This window comes from Arachis ipaensis, chromosome B06, assembly GCF_000816755.2.
Source record: "Arachis ipaensis cultivar K30076 chromosome B06, Araip1.1, whole genome shotgun sequence".
Lineage (NCBI taxonomy): Eukaryota > Viridiplantae > Streptophyta > Magnoliopsida > Fabales > Fabaceae > Arachis > Arachis ipaensis.
The window spans coordinates 108,661,581-108,682,004 of record NC_029790.2 but is presented as its reverse complement, the minus strand read 5'-3'; the positions used below and the strand labels follow the sequence as shown (position 1 = coordinate 108,682,004).

Sequence of the window (20,424 nt, the reverse complement as noted above, 5' to 3'; positions counted from 1 at the left end):
TGCAAAAACAAGAGTAAAAGAGACTAAGACCAAGAGAGATCATTGAAAAAAAAAACTAAAGGACAAGGAACTAAGTGTAGAACCTTGAATGAACTAAAAGGAAAATGAGTCATGAAAAGCAACTAGGCCTAGAAGGTATGACAAGTAGAGGTAAAGGGGTGTTCCTTAAATATCTATAGAACCAAGAAGTAGTAAGCAATAAAGACCCAAGGCTATGAGCATCAACTACTGGGATGGAAAGAAACATTAAAAAGCTCAAAAGAGTTGAAAACCCTAGTAGATGCTTATGGTGGAGATGTGTCAAGAAGAGACCTGGGCAAGTAAATTTTTAGGGGTGTTTCAACACCTAGTACCCTAAAGCCAACTGGTTTGGGAGTACTAATTGAAAGCCTAACTAAACGGTTGTCTTGAGACAAAATACTTAGAGTCATGGTCAATAAACAGAAAAGAAAGAACAACCAAAAAGAAAATGAAATAACTCTTACTACTTCAAGGTGACAATCAATAAAAAGGACCCATGAAGCTTATACTTGAAAGAACCCTCAAGGATCTAGAAGCTCTCTGTGGCATTAAGACAAAAATATTCATGCATGTGTTAAACACTTAGTCCAACCCTTAGTCATGTTTGCTTCTATTCAAGGTCGAAGTCTCAATTCATAAAAGGACTACTCACATTGATTTTCTTGGGACAAGCAAAGCTTAAGTTTGGTGTTGTTATGACTTGCATCATCTACCCTTTTTCTTGCATAAAAAGGACCATAAAAAAGCATAACCTCATTTGATCATTACAATTCATGCAATATTTGATGAATATTATAGTACATTGCTTTGAAATGAGTTGTGCTGAATTTCAGGTGAAAAAGACATGAAAAAGGGGAAGAAAACAACAAAACAAGCTGGGCGTATGAAACTGGCGTGTCACTTGGAGCAAACGCCACAAAATGCACTGGCGTGACACGCCAGGAGCTGGACGTGGCATGCCAGCACTGAAGTCCAGAAGGGATTCTCAAAGCATTTACATGGGTGTGGCACACCAGAAACTAGGTGTGGCACGCCAGTACAGTTTTCCAGAGAACAATAATGAATGCCACTAAAGGGGCGTGGCACGCTAAACTAGGCGTGGCACGCCTAGCCCATCACTTACTATGGGCGTGCCACTTGAGCCATGGGCATGACACGCCAGTTCATCACTCCAGAAGGAATCATCACTGGGGCATGCCACTTGGTATCGAAGGCGTGGCACGCCAGCTTCAAAAGTCACTTGGGCGTGCCACTTGAGCATCCAGGCATGACACGCCAAGCTTAAGAAAACCACAATTGAAGGGGCGTGCCACTTGAGTAAGCATGGCATGGCACGCTAGTACAAGATTCCAGAGAATGGGCTGAAGGCTAAAAAGGTCTAGGCGTGCCACTTGAGGTCGAAGGCGTGGCACACCAAGCCCTTACCCTCACTTAGGCGTGCCACTTGAGCATCCAGGCGTGCCACGCCAACGTACAAGAAGGCCAAAGCAAATGCTGGGCGTGCCACTTGGTATCGAAGGAATGGCACGCCAGCTACTGGAAACCAAGGCAAAATGATGGGCGTGGCATGCCAGTCTCTGGGCATGGCACGCTAGTTATATTTTTCAGAGAGGGAGATAGGAGGCCAACCATAAGGGCGTGCCATTTGGTATCGAAGGCGTGGCACGCCAGCTACCACTCTCCACCCAGGCGTGCCACTTGAGTCTCAGGCGTGGCACGCCATCATCACCAATCAACCAAAAGAAGAATTGGGTGTGCCACTTGAATGCTGGGCGTGGCACGCCAACGAAGGAGCCAAGCACACAAATGGCCTGGCACGCCAAACCCTGGGCGTGCCACGCTAGTTCAACTTTCCAAAAGAAAGAAGAAGAGGGAGAAGGCCTGGGCGTGCCACTTGGGTTCGAAGGCGTGGCACGCCAGGGATGCTAATGAAGGAGGGTGTGCCACTTGACGAGCTGGGCGTGGCACGCCAAGCCAGAATTAGAGGAAGGCGTGGCATGCCACTGAAGCACCAGCCTCACGCCAGCTGGGAGATCACGTTTATTGAGTTTTTTTCCCTCTAAATTGTATTTTTATTTTTACTTTTGTATTTTTCTTTATTTTTAGAGCTAGGAGTAGTATAAATAACCCCAAAAAGTACTAAAAAAGGGGGGTTAAGCAGTTAGGAAGCTAAGTTGTGGAATAGAACTTTTAGATTTACTTTTCACTTCATCATCATCTTCTTCATCTGGAGTACTTTTCTCTGAGCTATGAGTAGCTAAATTCCCTCTTATTGAGAGAGGGAGCTCTATTATACTTGATGGATTAATGATAGTGAATTTCTTCTTCTCTTCATCTTCTCTTTGATTTGCTAGAAGGAATTTTGTTCTTCATGCTTAGTGTTCAATTATCTTGGAAAAGAGATTGAATGCAAAATGGGTTTCATGGGAACCTTGGAAAAGGAAACATGAAACCATGCTAGAAATCCTTTTTCACACTTGAGTAGGATCTGGGTTTTGGTGTTTGGATATGGTGACATATAATCCTCCCTCTACTTGGACCTATGATGATGTGTGGTATAATCAGGGACCAAGCATATCTTTCTTCATGAGTAATTAGACCAAGAAATTGGCTATTGATCAAGATCTGAGAGATTGAGTCACCAAGGGATTGGGGCTCAATCAATCATGATTGCCAAGAGGTTAATGAGTTGCATGATTGAAGAGGATATGGGCTGGATTTAATCCAAAGAGACATCTCCTGATCTCAATGAATTCTCCTATTCTTATCTTCCACTTTCTTTATAGCCTTCTTTTACATTCAGCAAATCCTCATTCCCATTTACATTTATGTCATTTAAAGCTTCTGCCCTTTACATTCTTGCCATTTTTATTTCTGCACTTTATTAATTTTTTTTACTTTTGAGTCATTTATGATTCTGCCCATTTATAATTCTGCAATCACAATCTATCCTGTTTAGCTTGACTAATTCACCAATTGATTAAAATTGTTTAAATCTACCAATCTCTGTGGATACGATCCCACTCCACTGTGGGTTATTACTTGACGATAATTTTGGTGCGCTTGCCAGAAGAACGGATTAATAATCCAAAAATTTGTAGGGTGTGAATTCCGATTCATCAACCTACCATACCTCAATTTAGGCAATTTCGTCCCAACCAAATCTCAATTTACACAAACACAATTCATCAATTCATCAACATTCACAACTTACATTCATTATTCTCATCAATCATCATCAAAATCATCAGACATCAATCCATTTTAAGATAACTCAACATTTTCATTAAGATTACTAACCCTTAACCTACATACATGCTTCAACCTATCTTATGGTCATGTAGCCTACATTTTCACGTGACATTATATATTATCTACGAGAAATCAAAACCATACCTTAGCCGATTTCTTGCTAATCCTGGAACACCACAAATACCACCATTCCACCAATGTTCTAAGTACCAAATGCTCTCCAAATAGGAACCCGGTCACCAAGATCCAATAATCAAGCTCCCAACATCATCAATGAACTCCAAATCAACATAATTTGATTTATTTCCACAACATATCACTATAATCAATATCAAAACTTACTAACTTACAATCCATAGGGGGTTTGAGGTTTCTTACCTTACCCATGCATCAATTGAACAAAACCTAACGTTTTTCTCAAATTAGTTTGATCTTAACACATCAAAACATCACAAATCTCAATATCCAATTACCCAAATTTTGAAATTGGAGGAAGGAGAGATTGAGGGTGAAGTTGCGATATCCTTACCAAATTGGTTAGTGAGCTTTGTAGAGCTCAATGCGGTGGTCGCGTAGCTGCAAACGGTATGGCGATCGGAGCACCGTTTTTAGAGATATGTGAGTTTGAGTTTGGAACTAAGGTTTAGATCTTTGTCTTCTCCTCCCCTTATTGATTTCAATGTGTTTCATGTTATGAGGATGAAGAAGACACAAGTCTTGACTTATATACAATAGGCCTTGGGCCTGGTTTGGATTCTGTCCAACCGGTTTGACCCATTAGCTCGATTTTGGGCCAAATTCTTTATAATTAGTGTTAAAATTTGTATTTTTAGTATTTCTACCCCTTTGGATTAATAAAATTTAATTTTCTAACTTTTTTCATTAATAATTAATTTATTGGCTAATTATTTACTAATTATGCGGGGTTTACAAAACACAAACCATTCGATCTTCAACAGGTTTGACCACCGTTAACTAGTTCACTACAAGTCCAGTCCATAGCACAACCATGCTAATATCATTTTGGAGTTAATTGACTTAATTTTTAGCATATATAATAGTAAGAAGATCTATGGCACAGTTGCACTGAGGGGGTGCTTTATCTTTCATGCCCTCCGCTTAAACCCTGCTGATATCATTTTTGAGTTAATTGATTTAATTCTAGTTGGAGCAGTGGTAGACCTATAGTGTGCTCCTTCAGTGCTTCAGCAACGCACTAGTGCATAGTTGACTTGTGTGAGTCAACAGCGGTTCGAAATGCAAATCGTCTAATTTTCAATAGGTTTAACCATCGTTGACCAGTTCAATTGCTGGTCTAGTTCGTAGCCCAATTCAAACCGGTCAAATTATCGGTTCACTAATTTTTCAATTAAATCGGCCGATCCGGTCTATTTTTTACAATAGTACCAGAATGAGACATATAGGTGAAATATGGGAATATGAGCTTAGAGCTTCTCACGAACTATAAGAAGCTTTTTTTTTCCAGCCTTTCGCAACAACTAATTCTTTTTTTTTGTTCTTTTGAATTTGCATAAAACCTTTTTGTTTTTTTTTTTTGCATTATTGTATAGTAATTTTATGTTATATGATTATCCTTGTTATTGGTTTTCTATCCATGCCTAAGCTCACCTCTAGACATAGTGGGTTGTCCCACCTCGCCTAACTAAATGGGTTATAAACCCACCTTACCTTGGGCTAGCAAGCTGACTCTAAGAATGATTTTTTTTTTTTATAGATATAGAGGAAAAAAATTATAAACTTTATTAAAATTAAAAAAACTCATAAAATAGATGATAATTTAACAAATTAATCAAATACATGATTCAAATATTATAGTTAAATAAAATAAAATGGCATTCCAAATAAAAAAACAAAATGTCATTCTTGCAAAGCCTAGTGGATCAAAATTCATAAATTCTCTAAATAAAAGATCCAATTATCACCTTCGTCATATTGTGGATCAATAACATCGTTTGAATCAATTCATGAAAAATATTTTTTTTCTCTTACAATATCTTCCTCATTTTATCTTCCTCTACAAAGTAAGGTGAACAATATTTTTTGTCTATTTTAACCTCAATAACTTTTTTAAATTTCATAAATACCATTTTGTACCTCCTTCTTTTCTTTGCGTTGCCTTTGTCCTTTCTACTATTTTTTAGACAAAACTCATCATATTCATCTATATAGTTTATTAGGAATTAGATTTTTTTTTCTTTTTTTTCTCTTAAAATCAACAAACTTCTCTAAACTCAAGCCATATAGGAATTTAAAGATGAGACCAAATTTTTAAATAGAAAATAAAACTAAACAAAAAATATAATCATTGCTTTCACTTCTTCTCTTTTAATGTTTCAATTTTAATTTTATTCTAAAAAATAAAGAAGGAGAATATGTTATAAATTAGGGAGAAGAATATGTTGTAGATAGCCATGAAGAAAGGTGAAAAAGAGTGATAAGAAAATAAGAGAAGGGAGAGAAGAACAAACTCTTGAGAATTATTTTTTTATTTATTTTTAAATTAAAATTGAAGGATAAAATTGTCATTTTTAATTATGTGCTGCTAATATTCTTTATAACTAAACATAATATTAGACATTAAACTAATATTATGTCTACTATTTTCAAACACCATTCACAAATACATATATTTTTGAAGCAGGTGCCTTTACTAGCTCCGATTTTTGGATTAATGGTTTCTATTAGCTTAGCGGTATTGTTATTTGTGTAATTTGATGCGTATGTATTTTTATTTTCTTTTTCTGATTTGATAAATAACTTTATTACTTGTTGAATATGAGTTAACTGGATATCTCTGTCAAATAATTACAGAAATTGGATACCAATACGGTTTAGGAAGATACTAGACACAATGGAAGATGCTGTCAAGGTATGACACTGAAAAAATTGTTAATACGAATTCGTATATTATTCTTTATGAGCCTAATATTTTTCAATTCTAATTAATTATTATTAAATCTTTATTTTCAAAATTAGCAACTTTTCTACTTTTAAATTGTCCTGAAACGTATTTTTCCATGTTGGTGTAGTTTGTTTGGGACTTATACAATAATGACATGCTTCCTACCACCTGATTTTAGCCAACATTCATAATGATGGACCGATATGGAGTGCCATGGTTTCTCTTATCTCATTTAAGTGTGTGGAGTGGCACCCCGCTAACAGGGTGACGAGACAGTTTGGTATGCAACAAGGCAAAGTCCCAAAGGATCTTGGTAGTAAGCATAACAATATCTTAATAAGTCTTAAAAATTTGAATTTGATCTTAATGCACGATTAGGATTGGCAGGAGTACCCGAACCTGCGGATATATTATAATATAATATAAAATATTAATAAACATAAAAAATATATAAATAACTTTCTTGCCTAAGGTTTCACTCTTCAGTTCTACTATCAAACCCTAATCCTCATCCCCAGTGAGTGAGAGTAGTGAGAGCAGCAAGTGTATGTCTTCTACAACGCGTACCAGTCAGCCGCCGTCCTCCATCTGAGAGCAGAGCTTCTTCTTATTTGAATTCTCCAACGTCCGAACTTACCCGTCGGTCGTCGTCCTCTGTATGAGAGCAAAGATGCTTCTTCTTCGAATTCTCCAACAACTAAACTTACTCGCTAGCCGCCATCCTCCGTTTGCATGTAAGTTCCTCTCTCTCTCTCTCTCTCTCTCTCTCTCAGTCTTTCTGTCTCTATCTCTCTCCCCTCTCCTTCTCCCCCTTTCTATCATTTTGTGATTTATAAATCTGCAACATCTTCTTTTACAGAGTTGTTACCGGTTGCCATTGCTGTGAGCTCATTGTCAGTCGCTGTTGCTACGTCTTACGAATCACTGAATCTACAGGTAAGTTCCTCTCTCTCTCTCTCTCTCTCTCTCTCTCTCATTCACTCACTCATTGCAAATCTACAACTATAACTCTGGAACTCTGTAACTATAACTGCAACTTATATTAGGAAGAGTAATATGCAGCTAATTAGGGGCACTTATAATCTATGATTCAGGAACTCTGTCATTCATATATTTGTTTATCTTTCATTTATTTTAGAACTTTGTAACTCTGTAACTATAATTGCAACTTATGTTAGGAAGAGTAATATGAAGTTAATTAGGGGCATTCATAATCTGTATAGTCCATATTTACTAATCCAATGGTTTATGCCTTGATGCCTGTCTATATGCATACGTACTTTTTCAATTACTCCATATTTACTAATCCCTTTTTTATAAGATTAAATCTAGTTTTATATGCTATGTTTACTCTTTTCCTGTGATATGATGTATTATTATTTGTTGCAACTTATGTTAAGAAGAGTAATATGTTGTTTATTGTTATCATATATTATTTGCATTGTTTTTGTCTGTTTGTATTTTTTTGCTATAAGTATTTTTATTTTGTTTAATTCTACTTAGTTTTTTCAATTTTTTCGATGTAATTGTTTTAAGATTATTTCATAGCGAGTAATGCTAGATTAGACAGACAAAGTAATAATGCTGCTCCTAATAATAATAAAATTGAAGTTCAGAGTAACACTAATCCAACTTTAGAAACTCCACAAGAAACGGATAACAATGTCTCAACTCCAGAAGGATGACTCCTGTTAAAGGTGACACTAAGGATAATGTTAAGAGTGCTTATTGGGAGTATTTTAATAATTTAAAAGTTGAAGGTAAATGGAAGGTGAAATGAAAATTTTGCAAGAGTGTGTTTAATGCAAATAGGAGGAATAATGGTACCAAATCATTGAAGAACTACGTGGATCGATATTGTAAGAGAATAAAAGTGACCAACTCAAGGCAATCATCAATTGTTGAATCACTAGCAAAACAAGCACAAATACAAAAAGTGAATGAAGATGGCTTTGTGTTTGATCCTTCATACACAAGAAAGTGTGTCGCCAAAATGATCGCCTTGCATGAATATTCTGAGTTGTGTGGACCACTGTAGAATGAGGCGAATGTTTGCTTCAATCCAACTAACATTTAAAGTGCCTAGTTGAATCATAGTTAGGAAGACATCTTGAAGATGTATGGGGATGAAAAGCTGAAATTAACTCTTCAACTAGATGAAATTGATAGTAGAGTTACAATAACTAGTGACATGTGGACTTCTAATTAAGAAAAGAGATACATGGTTGTCACGGCTCACTATATTGATAGTTCATGAAATTTGCATATGCGCCTATTGAGGTACTTTAAAAATTTTATAAACTTTTATATATTGTGTTGTCTTCACATGTTGAGTTTTGTTAATCTAAAATACATGCATATTTGTTAATCTTTTCAACTTTTGTTATGTTCCTTGTCCCCATACAAGTGAAGTTCTCACTCAAACGTTGATGAAAATATTATTAGAATGAAACATTGATAGAAAATTGTCCACTATTACATAATTACATTGTATAACTGTTCTACTAATAATGATATGATAGATAAACTATTGTGGTATTTAAATTCTTCATTCTTGATGTTAGGGGTAAATTGTTACATATGCATTGTTGTGCTCATATATTGAATTTGATTGTGAATGATGATTTAAGTATAGTCAAGGAAAGTATAGAAAAAATTCATAGTAGTATATTATAGTGGACTACAATACAGGAAAGGAACAAAACTTTTGTGAGTTAGTGTGCTAAAACATCGATACCATTTACTAGAAAATTAGTTCTTGATTGTCCGAATAGATGGAACTCAACTTATTTGATGTTAGAAACTACTTTGTTGTACAAAGTTGTCTTTCCTAGGTTAAGGCAGAAGGAATTCCAATATAAAACTGTGCCAAGTAATGAGGAATGAGAACTTGCAAAGAAAATATGTGATAGATTAAAGTTGTTTTATGATGTTATTCAACTGTTTTTTTAGTCTGAATTTTAACTGCCAATCTTTATTTTACTCTAGTTTGTAAAATAAAAGTGTCATTGGATGAATAAAAAATTGTTACTAATCCATTAATTGCTAATATGACATCTAGCACAAAGAAAAAATTTGAAAAATATTGGGATAAAATTCAGGATATTATGGGTGTTGCTGTTATTTTAAACCTTAGGTACAAGATAGTTGGGATTGAGTTTCAATTTGAAAAAATGTATGCAGATCCAATAGAATATTTCAAGTAAGTTGACAGAATTCATCAGTTGTGTAATGAGTTGTTTAATTAATCAAAAAATGAGTTTTGATGTACCATATGTTGGTACAAAAAAAGTTGATGAAAATGAAAATGTAAGCTTATTTTGGGCGATAATTATATGGTGTATCTTAAAAGAAGAAAAATGACAAGGAGTTCATATGTGAATGTTGAGTTTGATCATTATCTTGAGGAAAAATTCATCCTCCAAATGATCATAACTTTAATATTTTGAAATGGTGGAAGAACAATAGGATGAATTTAAAGTTCTTGCGAAAATAGCCTAGGATACGTATGTTATTCTGGTGTTCACTGTTGCTTCTGAATCTGCTTTTAGTATAAGTGATCATGTAATTTCTCCTCATCATAGAAAGCTCAAAGAAAACATAATTGAAGTTTTGATATGTGACCAAAGTTGGTTGTGAGAATCTTTGGAGAGTAAATATAATATCTTGTTTAATCTTTGTTTATGTTAATTTTGTAAATAATACTAATTAATTTGTTAATTGCTATCTTTTTTTTATTTTCAGGTTTAAATCTTGACTTGCAAACTTTTAATGATGATGAAGATGCAGAAAGTAATCAAGACTAAACACTGAAGACTCTTTTATATCTAATGTTGCAATTTTTTTATTATGGTATTAAATTTGTAGTGATTGGACATTAGTTTTTTTAATTTTAAGTTATTTGATATTGTATGAATTTTTTGTTTGTACTTTAATTTATTTATGAATTTTAAATTTTTATCTTAATTTTGTATATAAATATATAAAAATTAAAATATTATTTAATTTTTATAAGTTGGGTAAGGGCGAAGCGGGATGGGTACCTGCAAGGACGGATTAGGGTGCAACAGTTTACTAACCACGGGTAGGGATGGGAGCGGGTAGTAGATAAGTAAAATGAGGGCGGGGTGGGGTCATGTAGGGCAAAAACCCGCCCCACTACGAATCCTGTGCACGATGAATGAAGCAATGTGACAAGACCGATATTCTTATCAACTTAGGGATCTTAATTTAGTCATTGTCTTTGATCTGTCCGAGATGTATATAAGTTGGTATAAATATAATTTTTTTTGTCACTTGTTGGCCCAGGGTGAATCATAACCACTACAACAAGGAAATATTCCTAGAGACCAGCTACCGCCGCCACAGCCACATGCACAACCACAACTAAATCCACAACAAGAAGTGCATCAGGACCTAGGGATCTCATTTTCTCCTCATGTGGACCAACAGTAGTTCTTTATTCTTAAAATGGACTAACCCATTATGAACCAATTGTGGAAAGTTTCTTCATGATCCAGATCAATCACATTGGGAAAGTTATCCAGATCAAAGTCAAATCCTCCAATAGTAGGACAACAAGCCAATTAAAGTGGTTCCTGGTCGTACATCTTTAGATTTGAGACTTCATATGCCATCGATGTCTGGACAATCTGGGACTCGTATGGGGGTCTATTATCCTTTGATTAAAGTAGGAGCGATCTTGGTCGAGGGTTTGAATTTGCCGATCCCACGGGTCATAATGGGAGTATACCTTATTTTGATCTTAACATTGTTGCATCAATAATTCACGTAGAAATAGAAGACGAGGTGCCGGAGGAAGAAGTATTTTACTGTACCCTAGTAAATACACCCCATGACAGGGTGGACGACAGTGGTGATAATGACGATGACGACGACGATGACACTGATGATGATGATGATGATCTTGATGGAGATATGGAGGATGTAGTTACACTTGGTGCATGTATTCTATTTGTTTTTACTTTAAATGAATGGAACTTAAAAGTAATGTTATTGTTGCTTATATCATTTGAGTTTTGGATATTATGCATAAACATTTTATGGTTATCGGATTTGAAAATGTCTTTGGTTTATGTAAATTCAACTTTAACGTAATGCTATTGTTGTTGTGTTTTATTGTGTAACTGCTGCATGTGCTCGTGACGAGGGTAACGATTTAATGACTGATCCTTTGTGAAGAAGCTATACTCAATTTACCCCATTAATAATAAAAAAATGTTGGAAGAAAAATGAAGAGTATGGCAAAGGTTGTGAAGGAAAATTCTAGCAAGTAGTATCTCCTCGTTTGGTTCGTCATTATTAGGACTTTATTGTTTCTTCTATCGTGTTTTTGTTTATAGATTATGTTCAACTTAAAAATATCTTTAAGTACTTGTTTTAAGTTTATCTTTGTGGTAGATTGAACTATGTTAAATTTAATGTACCAGACATTATTTTGTTTGATTTGTAGTTTAAGTGATTCTTGATGCATTTATTTAAATATGTACAAACATTAATAAAATAGTTGGCGATTCAAACCAAAAGAACAATACACCAATAAGATGCATTAGGTACACATATTTTTATGCTAAAATAGTGTAACTATATATGTTAGGCAAAAAACCACTAACTATTTTTGAGCATTGCCACCTATACTTGATCCACTCCTATGAGGACATCTACTACGACTATAACCCTCGACACCACATAGTCGGCAATGCCTTAGACCACACATCTTGCGCATATCCATTTCATTCAAGAAACAAATTCTTTTTCTTGGACAACCTTCGCATACTTTTCTGAGGATAAGATTATGTATCATCCTTGGTCCTCCAACCACAAGCCATGTTATTGTATTTTTCAATGGCCTAAACTTGGCTCTATACACCTTTCTGAGCTCCTTCATCCGATAAACTTCATGGACATAGACTTGCCAATCAAGGAACTGATTTGCATAACATGCAAACACATGATGATATGCAATTTGATCTATTTGAAAATCAATGCAATCTCAGTGTTGCCGGCATAGATCGACCACATACTCCACACCGGATGGCATTTTACAGACCTCGAACACCGCGTTCTGCCTATCAAACATACTAACCTAAAAGTTTCTTGATGCTCACTAATTTGCTTCAATGCTGAGTATCACAACTTCAGAAAATACATATCCAGTACTAATGCAAGCCTCAACCTTGACCTTTTTCTTGGTGAACAACTCATTGAGTCTGTAAAAAGTGGCTCTAAATCTCGTCCCAATCACGTAGTCGTTGGTATCACATATTAAGTTCATGGACTGTCCTAGAATAACTTTTCAGAGAAAACTACCATTAGGCAATTACACATTATCACCAATGTTCATACTACTACATTACTAATGTTGTTTACTTATGTTGACCATAAGCTTTTGCAAGTACAGTGTTTTGAACTTTCTCAAAAAGTTCGATGTTATGTGCCTAATACAATGCATATGGATAGCTCTTGGAAGATCCCATGCTCTATTGCTACGTGCTATGATTGAATTAATAGACTCATGACGATTAGAAATAAGACCCACACCATTCCAAGTCATGACATATCTTGTCAAATTAGAAAGAACAAAAGTCCACACATCATCAGTCTCCACTTCGACCATGGCAAATGCAATAAGCACAATATTACTATAACCATCAGAACTCTCTTGGATTTTCTATACAAGTATGTGGTGTCTACCTACACAACTGGTTTACAGTGTCTGAATGCTCTAATATAAAGGAAAAAAATTCTAAAATACTCGTTGTAACACCCAAACATCTTGAGCCAACTTATCCCCATGATAGACAGGCACCATTTCGAGATACACAACTGCCAATGATTCTTTTTTACACATAGTTTCAAACTATGTCAGTAAAGCCTCATATGAATCCTCCCAACAACAGAAAATCTTCTCGATTGCCTTTTACGTAGCCAACCATGCTTTGCGTAGCTCATTGTGTAAGTGAACTTTATCTGAACATCTACAATCATAGATCACACCTTCAGATATGGGAGGCTTCCACTAATGACTTTATCACTTTTGCAATTGTGCCTGAGTCCAGTTTGTGGTGGTCCTGAGAAATTATAGCTTTGGTGTACGTGTGGTTACCATTGTAACATCTTATTTCCTAATAATATATATTTCAGATCAAACTAACTCGGATAATCTAACCACAGTTGCTTCCATATTGTACACATTTGGCATAAAATGTCGTTGGTTCAGACTCATAGATTGAATAGTTAACTCCTTTACAAATGGTATGGTCTTTTTATGGCGACGATCGCTGATAAACCCATATTTTATGATATATTTTGTGCTTAATCTGAGTGATTTATTCAATCCTTCACCCACTTATTCATATTATTTGCATGGTTTTACTTTTTCTTCCTTATTATGTGATGTATGTGAAAGACATGTTTCCTATACTTTAAAATTAATTATTTTAATTACCTTTATAACATATACAAATGGAAGGAAAGTACAAAACGGAGTTTTTGGAGAAACTGGCATCCACACGATCGCATGGGCGACGCGGACGCATGCCAAAGAGCGAAGAAGCAGCGACGCGGCCACATGACTGACGCGACCGCGTGCCTTAAGCAGAACACATATGAGGCGGCCGCATGACTGACGCGACCGCGTGCCAAGAAAAACTCTGAATGACGCGACCGCGTGACCCACACGGACGCGTGACAGAGGCCACGTACCAGAAATTGTAGAAAACACTCCCAGCAAATTCTGTAGCCCTTTTTGACCCAAATCCAAGTCCAGAAGGCATAGACCAGAGGTTATGAAGTGGGGGAATGCATCCATTCAAGGAGAGTCTCCACTTTAGATAGTTTTCATGATTTAGATTTAGTTTTGAGAGAGGTTCTCTCCTCTCTCTTCTCTCTTTAGGATTAGGATTTAGAATTAGGATTTTGTTCGCTTTCAGGATTATCTCTTTATCAGGTTCAATATTCCTTTTTATTTACTTTTGCAATTTAATTTATGAATTCTTCCATGTTACAGATTATTACCTTGGCCTTCCTTTATCTTAGTAAAGGTTAACAAAGTGGAATTAAGATTCAATTCTCATCATCATTGATAAGGATAACTAGGATAGGGTCTCTAATTTCTCATACCTTGCCAAAAGCTTATTTACAGTCATTTATTTATTTTACTTGCAATTTAAATTGCTTGTTCTTCATTTACTTTAATTGCTAATTAAACTATTCACTCCTCATTCTCAAAACCCCAATTTACAATCTCCATAACCAATAATAAGAACATACTTCCCCGCAGTTCCTTGAGAAGACGACCCGAGGTTTGAATACTTTGGTTATCAATTTATTTAGGGGTTTGTTACTTGTGACAACCAAAACGTTTGTACGAAGGGATTTCTGTTGGTTTAGAGACTATATCTACAACGCGACTATTTTTATAAAATTCTTTATTGGCAAACATCCCAACGTCAATCGCAGTATCTCTAGAACTAAATTCCATCCCAATAACAAATTCGTCATTTGCAAGAACAGGTGGGTCTGCAACAATACCAGAAAAAGAATTTATACATTACAATTAGCAACCATAGTATAATTATCATCTTATAGTACAGAAAATATAGATATACTTTATAAATATCATATTTGCATATACTTTATAAATATCATATTTGCATACCTGCATTCACATACTCAAAAAACTTTGGTGTATTCAAAGTCACAAGGTCTAAAGCGCGCATAAAAGACGCCCCCCGAATAGATGTTGGCCTTCTTTAGCATTTACCACTTCTTCTGCATCCGCCTTAATAATGCAATCAATGTTGTCACTATATTTGTTTGAATAATCTATTTCATAATTGCCTTCAAATTCATCTTTGCTTCACTATTATAGCTTTCCTAATATATGTTTCCATTAGCTTCCCTATTAAGGCAAGGGTTTGGTACACGAAACTGACTTCACACGTTTCGCACAGATAGACCGGAAAGTATATCGGGTCGTTCAAGTAATACCTCAAGTGAGTGAGGGTCGATCCCACAGAGATTGATGGTTTGAGCAAGCAGTGGTTATCTGGCAGATCTTAGTTAGGCGGATAGAAAATATAGTTTGTCATGGAAAACACATAAAACAGATAAATAAATAAAATGTTACTAGATAGGTGTGAAATCAATGGCATGAGACCGATTGAGGCTTCGGAGATGCTTTGTCTTTCTGGATTAACTTTTCTTACTGTCTTCTTTAATATCTTTCTGATTCCTTCAATGGCAGCTGTAAGTGATTAACTCATGTCCTCTCATCAAGTTAACCTCCTCTACTACAGCAGTCCACTATGTTGAAGTGACTTATGTCCTCTCATCAAGCCACTTCTAGGCTTCTCACTGTAGTAGAAGATGAAGCTCTAAGCAATCCACTCCCCCTTCACGATCCTACTCAAGGTGCCACAGACAAGGTAGATCTTCCGGATCAGAAAGTGTTGCTTCTCTGACTCTAGCCTTAACGCCACAGAGGCCTCACTTACCCACAATCAACCGGATTTCATGTCACGTATCCAAAGTTGCCCAGGTACTCTATTGGAATCCGCAATATAATATCTAGCTATAGTTCAATGCTATCTGGGTCAGGACTCGCACGAAACCCATGTAGAACAAGGGTGATTGTCACGGGTCACCATCAATTCATGAGATGAAGAACGAGAATACATAAGAGAATAGAATCAGACTTGCATTAAAATAGAACAGTAATATTATTTATCCATGAAAGTCAGCAGAGCTCCTAACATTAACCTTAGGAGGTTAGTGACTCATACTGTACAAAAGTGATGAATTTGAATGGGGGAGGAAGAAGATCAGGTAGAAGGTCCTAAACAAGGTTGATCTTCTCCTATATATACCAATCTAATAATTAAGGATTATAGAAATAAGATAAACTAGGTTGATAGTACAAAAATCCACTTCTATGGCCCACTTGGTGAGTGTTTGGGCAGATCAAAGGGTGTCTCCACGTGCTAGGACTTCTTAGGGGTGTTGAACGCTGGCTTGCGACTCCCTTTTGGGCATTGGACGCCAGCTGCTCCCTTTTGAGCATCTAACGCCAAGAATAGGGTAGTGGCTGGCATTGAATGCCAGTTTTGGGCCTTCATTTCCAAGTCAAAGTATAGACTATTATATATTTCTAAAAATTCCTAGATGTTAGCTTTCCATAGCCATTGAGAGCGCACCATTTGGACATATGTAGCTCCAGAAAATCTCTTACAAGTGCACATAGGCCAGATCCTGACAACATTTGCAGTCCTTTCTTTGTCTCTGAATCAGAATTTTACTCAAGCTCCTCAATTTTAGCCAGAAAATACATGAAATCACCATAAAACTCCCAAAATCAAAGTAGAATCCAAAAATATGAATTTTGTGCTAAAACTATGAAAACAGAATAAAACTTAAAAGAAAGCATAATGAAAACTATATGAAAATGATACCAAAAAGTGTATAAAATATCCGCTCATCAAAACACCAAACTTAAACTGCTGCTTGTCGCCAAGCAACCAAAAACAAGTAGGATTAAAAAGAAATAGAAGAATACAATAAATCTCAGAGTTTTCAATGAAGCTCAGTTTCAATTAGATGAGCGGGACTAGTAGCTCTTTGCTTCTGAATAGTTTTGGCATCTTGCTTTCCTTTGAAGCTCAGAAGTGTTAGAATCTTTAGGAACTCAGAATCTCGATGATATTATTGACTCTCCTAGTTTAGTTTTTTTTTATTCTTGAACACAGCTTCTTTAGAGTCTTGGTCGTGACCCTAAGGACTTTGTTTTCCAGTATTACCACCGAATACATAAATGCCATAGACACTTAACTGGGTGAACCCAACCCTTTTGGATTGTGATTCAGCTTTGCTAGAATCTCCAGCCAGTGGTGTCTAGAGTTCTTAAGCACACTCTTTTTACTTTGGATCACGACTTTAACTGCTCAGTCTCAAGCTTTTCACTTGACACTTTCACACCACAAGCATATAGTTAGGGGAGCAGCTCATTTGAACTGTTTAGACCAAGATTTTGTTTCTTTTAGGCCCTCCTAACCATTGATTCTCAAAGCCTTGGATCCTTGCTCTTGCCTTTTCATTTAAAGAGCTATTGGCGTTTTCTTTTTCTACTTTTTTTTCGTATATTTTTTTTACTGTTTTTTCTTGCTTCAAGAATCAGTTTTTGGATTTTTCAGATTACCAATAACACTTCAATTTCATCATCATTCTTTCAAGAGCCAACATTTTTTAACTTCAACATCAAATATGCATTGTTCATTCATGCATTCAGAAAATAAAAGCAATGCCACCATATCAAATAATTGAACAATTCTTAATATATAACTCAAAATTCATGCATCTTACTTTTCTTTTTCAATTAAAATTTTTTTCTTTTAAGCAAGGTGAGAGATGCATGGAATATTTAATAGCTTTAAGACATAAAGATGATCATGCACTAGAAACAAACAATAAGATAAAATACATGAAAAACAGATAAATGACATAGGCAAAGGGAAGTAAGGAACGAATCCACCTTAGTGATAGCGGCTACTACTCCTTCTGGAGGATCCAATGGAGTGCTTAATTTCTTCTATGTCATGCCCCTACCTCTGTTGTTCTTTCCTCATAACTCTTTGATCTTCTCTCATAGCCCTTTGATCTTCTCTTTTTTCATAGAGGATGGTGGAATGCTCTTGATGTCTCATCCTCAACTGATCCATGCTGGAGCTTAATTCTTCTAGAGAAGTATGTAGTTGGTCCCAATATCCTTGGGGAGAAAAAATGCATCCCTTGAGGTATCTCAGGGATTTCTTGTTGAGGCAGCTCCACATGCTCTTGTTATGGTCCATGTGTTGGCTCTCTAGTTTGCTCCATCCTTCTTTTAGTGATGGGCTTGTCTTCCTCAATGGGAATGTCTCCTTCTATGACAATTTTAGCTGAATTGCACAGATGACAGATAAGGTGGGAGAATGCCAACCTTGCTAAGGTGGAAGGCTTTTCAGCTATCTTGTACAACTCTTGAGGTATTACCTCATGTACCTCCACCTCACTCCCAATCATAATGCAATGAATCATGATGGCTCTGTCAATGGTCACTTCTGACCGATTGCTAGTAGGGGTGATAGAGTGTTGAATAAATTCCAACCATCTTCTAGCTACGGGCTTGAGGTCAAGCCTTCTCAATCGGATAGGCTTACCTTGAGCATCCTTCTTCCACTAAACTCCTTCTACACAAATGTCTGAAAGGACTTGGTCCAGTCTTTGATCAAAGTTGACCCTCCTAGTGTAAGGATGTGGGTCTCCTTGCATCACTGGAAAATGGAGCGCCAACTTTATACTTTTCGGGCTGAAATCCAAGAGTCGCCCTCGGACCATGGTGCTCCAATTTTTGGGATGTAGGTTCACACTAGTATCATGATTTTTAATGACCCATACATTTGCGAATAACTCTTGCACCATCAAGATTCCAACTTCTGGAATAGGATTAGTTAGGACTTCCCAACCTCTCCTCCAAATTTCTCTTCGGATCTCTGGCTATTTATTCTTTTTTAGTTTAAAGGGGACTTCAGAACTCACCCTCTTCTTTGCCACTACTTCATATAAGTGGTCTTGATGGGCTTTGGTGATGAATCTTTCCATCTCCCAAGATTCGGAGTGGAAGCAACTGCTTTCTCTTTCCTCTTTCTAGAGGATTCTCCGACTTTGGGTGCCATAAGTGTGAATAGAAAGCAAAAAGCAAGGCTTTTTCAACACAAAACTTAAAAAAATTTCTCATCCTCGAGCAAAATAAGAAGAAAAGAGTAGCAGAAGAAGAGGATAGAGTAGAGAAAGAGGGTTCGGCCAAGGGGGTTAAGTGTATGAATGGTGTGTGTATGAAGGGTGGGAAGAATGGGTATTTATAGGGGTGGGATTGGGTAGGGTTCGAATGAATGGGTGGGAAATTTTGAATTTAAAGTGAGTGGGGGTTGGTGGAAGTTATGATGGTTTTGGGAAGAGATATGGATGTGATTGCGTTAGGGTGTATAGGGAAGAGTGAAAGTAAGAGAGAGAAGAAGGTGGGATAAGTGGAGATTCAGTGGGACCTACTGATCCTGTGCGGCTAGGGAATTCGAGTTCCTTGGCTTGCGTTCAACGCCAGCTTCATGTTCCCTAGCTGGCGTTCAACACCAGCAATGTTTCTCTTTATAGGCATTGAACACCCACTCTGGCCTCTCTGGCTAGCGTTCAATGCCAGCAGGGTTCTTGCACCAGGGTGTTCTGTTTCCAGCTCTGACTGTTTCTATTCTAACTACTACACATTATCACAAACTTAAAGAAAACATGAAAATTAAACTGTTAAAACTTAAATAAACTTAATGAAAAATAGAAATAATTTTAATTATGGTTGGGTTGCCTCCCAACAAGCGCTCCTTTAACGTCACTAGCTTGACAGTTAGCTCCTTACAAAGATAGATATGGGGCTCAGAATTTTACTCCTTATAGTGAACTTCTTGCCTGTGCTCTCATGGATAAGTTTTACATGTTTCAGAGACTGGATCTTGTTCACAATATGTGGAATGACTGAGTTGTTATTGAAGACAACTCTCATGACAGGTGAGAGGCTTTCAGTGGGGATCTTCTTATCTCTCCAGCCTTTAGGTACTTTCTTCTTAGTACCAGTGTTTTCAGTGCTTGATAATGGCTACCCAACACCAAACTTAGAGTTGGTGTCTGGGGCTGTGTATGTCTTTGCACTAAAAGAGAGTGTTGGAACACTGAGTGTTGCACAACTGTCTCTTTTCAATCAGAGGGAAAGTTGGGGTTAGGAATCTTGAACAAGATGTGGTCCTCCCATAACTGTAAAATCAGTTCTCCCTTTGCTACATAAATGATGGCATTGGCAGTGGCTGGGAAAGGTCTTCCAAGGATGATGGATTCATCCTCTTCCTCTCCTGTGTCCAAGATTATAAAATTTGTAGGGATGTAAAGGTTCTCAACCTTAACTAAGACATCCTCTACCAGACCATATGCCTTCTTCATTGACTTGTCTGCCATCTCTAGTGAGATTATTGAAGCTTGTACCTCAAAGATTCCCAGCCTTTCTATTACAGAGAGTGGCATGAGGTTTATACTTGACCCTAGGTCACACAGAGCCTTATCAAAGGTAATGGTGCCTATGGTGCAAGGAATCAAGAAGCGTCTGAGATCCGGCATCTTTTGAGGTAACTTCTGCT

The 20,424-nt window shown here is 36.6% G+C and overlaps 1 protein-coding gene across 1 annotated transcript in view; it reads left to right on the top strand.

Moving 5' to 3' along the window:
• Window positions 7,878-20,424, top strand: part of LOC107647224 (nucleolin-like) — a 31,027-nt gene continuing 18,480 nt past the window's right edge. Inside the window, exons 1-3 of the mRNA XM_016351333.1 lie at window positions 7,878-7,956; window positions 9,941-9,988; window positions 10,992-11,162. Of these exons, the coding sequence (XP_016206819.1) occupies window positions 7,878-7,956; window positions 9,941-9,988; window positions 10,992-11,162 (298 nt within the window). The remainder of the gene's footprint in view (window positions 7,957-9,940; window positions 9,989-10,991; window positions 11,163-20,424) is intronic.